This window comes from Etheostoma spectabile, chromosome 3 (genome assembly GCF_008692095.1).
Source record: "Etheostoma spectabile isolate EspeVRDwgs_2016 chromosome 3, UIUC_Espe_1.0, whole genome shotgun sequence".
Taxonomy (NCBI): domain Eukaryota; kingdom Metazoa; phylum Chordata; class Actinopteri; order Perciformes; family Percidae; genus Etheostoma; species Etheostoma spectabile.
The window spans coordinates 1,554,749-1,559,693 of NC_045735.1; the positions used below are offsets into that span (position 1 = coordinate 1,554,749).

The following is a 4,945-nucleotide window of genomic DNA, read 5'->3' on the forward strand; positions in this document are numbered from 1 at the left end:
CTTTAACTTGTAACAGCCTATTTTAAATTGTGGCATAGCCACTCTTACTTAAATTGAAATTGTGAGTGATATGATGGAAAGAGATGATCAGTAGGCCTAGCAGCACAGCCCGTTACTACAGTAACGGGAGCATGGGAGCAGCAGGGCTCCTTTAACTGTCCGCGTGGGAGGAGTCCGAGCGGCGGAAGCGCCTCTCCTCCTGTCACGTAAAAGAGGCGTTTCTATGGTTTCTACACATGTCAAATGTGACTTTATAAGTGAAAGTGACTTCTGCGTCGAGCACAGTTTGAACCTGAACCGACAAGTTGTTGCTGTATCGCGGAACTCGCTTATTACAAATAATGTCCGACTCCATCAAAAACGTCGCGATATTTGGAGCCACGGGAATGACCGGGCTGGCCACCCTCCCGCTAGCGGTGGCTGCAGGTGAGGAACGAATACGAGAATAGAACAGAATAGAAGAGATATAACGGAGGCTATCGGTGCATTATTCAGATCAAACTGCGTACCGGGGAATGACAGTTGTTCTCTATGTGTCCCAATAGGTTCCTATACTTTAAATGTCCGTTATTGTATTCACATTGAGTTTGCAACACTAAAGAAAAGAAACCGTTAGGCTAACGCTAGCTAAAAAGTCTGTTGTTGTCAAAGTGTTTACCCTCCAGTCTATGTAGCCTAGCCTAGCATGACGGTCTTGGATTGGTCAAAAAGTAGCCTAGGATAAACATGAGCTCATGGGAATCTGCATGTGAAAGTCTAATAATCTATCACAAAGTTGTTCAGCAGAAATTATTCACAATAACAAAAAACTAAATGCAGGCTTCACACTGTCAAGTTGTCCACATCTACTCAATGGATTAAGAGCTGGGCAACACATCAATATAATATCAATAACGGGATATGGGACTAGATGGGATGCTTATTGTAAAGTTGTTATAGGCTATAACATCTAACATCGTACCTTTTTTTTATTTATTTATTTTTTTTTTTTCTCTTTTTTTTCTCAAACTTTCCCTCTGTGTAAATGTCTTTGAAAACATAGGTAGTCCTCCTTAAAACATTATATTAGCATGTAACCATATCAATATGTGTTAAAACTATGGTGATATTTGATTTTGTCTAAATCCACCTTTTGTAGGCTACTTCAATGTTTACTTTTGAAGATCTTAATCTCATGTTAACTTAAATCTAGCAGGCTACTGAATTAATATTCTTTATTCATAAATTCACATTGGAATAAGGTTTATACAATCAATCCCCTGCTGTAGTTTGCTCCACTATTGGTTGTAATTCCCCAAATATTTTCAAAAGCAAACCATAGACAGACCGATACACTTGCTCACAAAAACAAATCACCGACACAAACACACGATGTTGCATGATTAATTTGATTTAGCAACATTTTCATTTCCCTTTTTCCCTCAACATGGGGCTAAAAACAACTGCTGTGTCATGGTAGACACAACAGGTCAGCGTTTTGCTGAGTCACACACAGCTGATAGTAGAAGCTGTTCACTATCTCGCCTGTACAGGGAGGGTGGGATCACCTTCATGCAGTTGGTAAATTTATTACAGGAGCTTCTGGAAAATACTCTTTAATTCTAGCTCCAGTTTGAAAAAGTGGAAATCATGTCGTCCTGCTGAATTTTAATATCAGCCTTGCTCTGTTTATAACACATGCAACAGTAAGGGTTGCCAACCAGGTGAAATGGTCAGTTGTCAATGTGGCACTAATCCCTTCATAGTAGTCACTACTTCTCACTCTCCCACATGTCCTGCTACTTTTCTATGGCCTTGATTGGAAATCTCATGAGATTCTGCAAAAATATATCCTATGAATTTTAGGAAATATAACACTTGAAAGGACATTAGGCTCCATTGTTATTGCAGATCCATTGTATCTGTAGGAATATCAACGTGATGATGGTGTGAGTACCTGTTTCTGCTGCACCCCGGTTTCATTGCCCTTTTTTCCTCCATCAGGATACAACGTGACAGTGCTGGTGCGGGACCCGACCAAGCTGCCTGCCGACCACAAGGTATCCAGAGTGGTGGTGGGAGATGTACTTAAGAAAGAGGATGTGATGAAGACGTTGGAAGGCCAGGACGCTGTTATCATCATCCTGGGCACCAGGAACAGCCTCAGTAAGGCTCCACAGACAAACACACAAACATTATAAGCGAAGAAAACTAAATGCAAAACTATTTTTTTTAAACATATTTTTCTGTTTTTTTCTAACATAAAATAGGTTGTATTCTAGATGTGGCCATACACCAGTGGCAGTGCATTAATTAGATTTAAAAATGTAGCTTAGCTTTGTTTCTAAAAGTTGTATTGCTTAATTTGCACATTTCCTGTTGCCATGCTTTTTGCAGTCTAGGAGTTTTTATTTTCTCACACACACACTTTGGATTTACCTATGTAGTTTAGAACTTGCTGTCCTAAAGTTGCAGGCTTTCTTAGTGTTGTTGCTTTGGACTCTTCTCACATATTCACACCACTGTTTGATTCTAGAAGTTTTCCTTGCTAGGTAAAGTACACATTGTATTACATAACTGACTTTGTTCACCTTACACAAGGATTAAAGATTGTAGTTTTTAAAATGGTGTAATAATGTAAAACATCCAATAGAGGTCACTATAATACTTGACAACATATAGCCCCATGTGACATCATTGTGTCAGTGTTACAATCTGAACTCCACTGTTTATTAAAAGGTGGACAACATTTACATTTCACGGGCACCCAGATAGCTCAGTTGGTAGAGCGGGCGCCCATATACAGAGGCTTACTCCTCAATGCAGCGGGCCCAGGTTTGACTCCGACCTGCGGCCCTTTGCTGCATGTCATTCCCCCTTCTCTCTCCTCTTTCATGTCTTCAGCTGTCCTGTAAAAAATAAAGGCCGAAAATGCCTCAAAATATGATGTTAATAAACAAAAAAGCAGCAACACTGTAATAGAAAATACTTAATTTACAGTAAAAGTCCTGCATTCAAAATTCAGCAACAGAACACATATTATTCATGCCTTAACGTGTAATAAGTCTTTAAATACATAAATCAACAGATTTTAAGGTTGTAATTGTATGTTTTAATGTATTTTCTTTACTGTGAAATAGAATAGCTCTCTAAAAGACAGTGGAAAGAATATATAGGGTCACCCAGTAGAAGGTACCAGTGTCGGAAACTATGCTAAGTACAGTTTTGGAATATTTAGTTACTTTCAGCCTCAGTATGAATCTTATTATCTGATCTGTGCTCATCAGGCCCCACCACCATGATGTCTGAAGGCACCAAGAACATTGTTGAAGCCATGAAGGCCCGTGGGATCTGCAAGGTGGTCGGCTGCATGTCAGGTACAACTTTATAAAAACAGAGTGGATCAGGTGGCCAAAGTTTGTCATGTGACTGATCTTCTTTTTTTTTTAATAAAGTACATTGAAATATATACTGTGTTCACTCTCGTTTAAGCCTGTTTGCTTCAGATGAGCAGTGAATTAAGACAATTAACAGAAGTGTATTTGATATTTATTTAATTGTTCTTTCCTTCTAAAGAGTGATAATGACGTATTTATCCGTGTCCCTCCCAGCCTTCCTGCTGTGGGATCGCTCCAAAGTCCCGGCCCGTATGATTGATGTGACAGAGGACCATGACAGGATGTATGAAGTGCTGAAAACATCTGGGCTGGACTATGTGGCCGTCTTGCCTCCTCACATTGCTGGTCAGTAAGAAGTAGAAAACTTAAAGCTATAGCGCGCAGTTTCTGTCGCCCCCATGAGGAATTCTAATTAATGAGAACAACACTGTGGCGGGTCCACGTGACCTGGCACAGAACACTAAAGCTTTAAGAGCTTCGTCGCAACCGAAAATGAAAGAAAACTTTCAGAATGTGTTGCCTGCATAAAAGGTGCTGCAGTCAGCCAATCTGGTTCAATTAAATAACGTATTTGTCTTAAAAGGCCCAAAGAGTAGCACTGAAAGTTTCCATTTACAGACAAGGTACAATTATAAAGAAATATAATAACATAACAACAAATAACATAGTGATGCATTGCATTGTTACATTTATTTTTGGAATAATGGATTGCAAGTTGCACTTTTTTTATGAGCTACATGAGTTTTGTGACTGTACTGTAGGGCTGGGCGAAAGAGAAAATCATACATCACGATATTTTTGACCAAATACCTCAATATCGATATTGCAATGCAATTTCACAAAATACTTACACAATGAGATTTTCGAAAGATAATCATCAGGGATGTAATGACTAAGCGGGTAAAGATAATAATAGAACAGCTGAAACAATCCGATACGTTCAGAAAATGACATCACTTTACTGTAATGCAGTCTTAAAAACCAGGAAAAGACTAAACTTATGCCATGTTACGATATCCAAAATCTAAGACGTTATCTAGTCTCATATCACGATATCAATATAATATCAATATATTGCCCAGCTCTGCTGTACTGCATGCTCTGCAACTGCAGATAGAGGGAGCAGTAATGTCTTTTCTTATATTTTGAAGTTTTTGTTTGGGTCTCGCTCCCTCCAGACGACCTTCCTCTGACAGAGAGTTACATGGCGGCAGAGAGCATGCTAAAAGGAAGAGCCATCTCTAAACACGACCTGGGACACTTCTTCGTCAAGTGTCTGTCCACCTCCGAGTGGGACGGAAAGGCGGTCGGAGTGTGGGGAGAGTATAAATAATCCTAACCAACACACTGCTGATGCCCTCCAGTAGTGGAGGGGTTTTAAATCCATTCCTGGTGGCCATTCTTAATTTTCACAAAAACACGCTGAAGAGAAACTACTTGTTTATGCTAAAACTTGGAGATAAATAAAGAAGTCTGTGTAGATTTAAGCAATTTGTGTTGTTATATACCCCAAATGCTTCCCTGTGCTCACCTTTAGGATCATGACTGAGCAACTTTTTCTTTGCTTG

At 39.5% G+C, this 4,945-nt stretch overlaps 1 protein-coding gene across 1 annotated transcript; it reads left to right on the forward strand.

The window, feature by feature from the left end:
- Positions 1-169: 169 nt before the first annotated feature.
- blvrb (biliverdin reductase B) lies at positions 170-4,850 on the forward strand. The gene is made up of 5 exons (XM_032512108.1): positions 170-426; positions 1,984-2,145; positions 3,267-3,356; positions 3,591-3,722; positions 4,556-4,850. Exons 1-5 carry the CDS (start codon positions 342-344, stop codon positions 4,708-4,710), a joined length of 624 nt encoding a protein of 207 aa, XP_032367999.1. The 5' UTR covers positions 170-341; the 3' UTR covers positions 4,711-4,850.
- Positions 4,851-4,945: the final 95 nt, after the last annotated feature.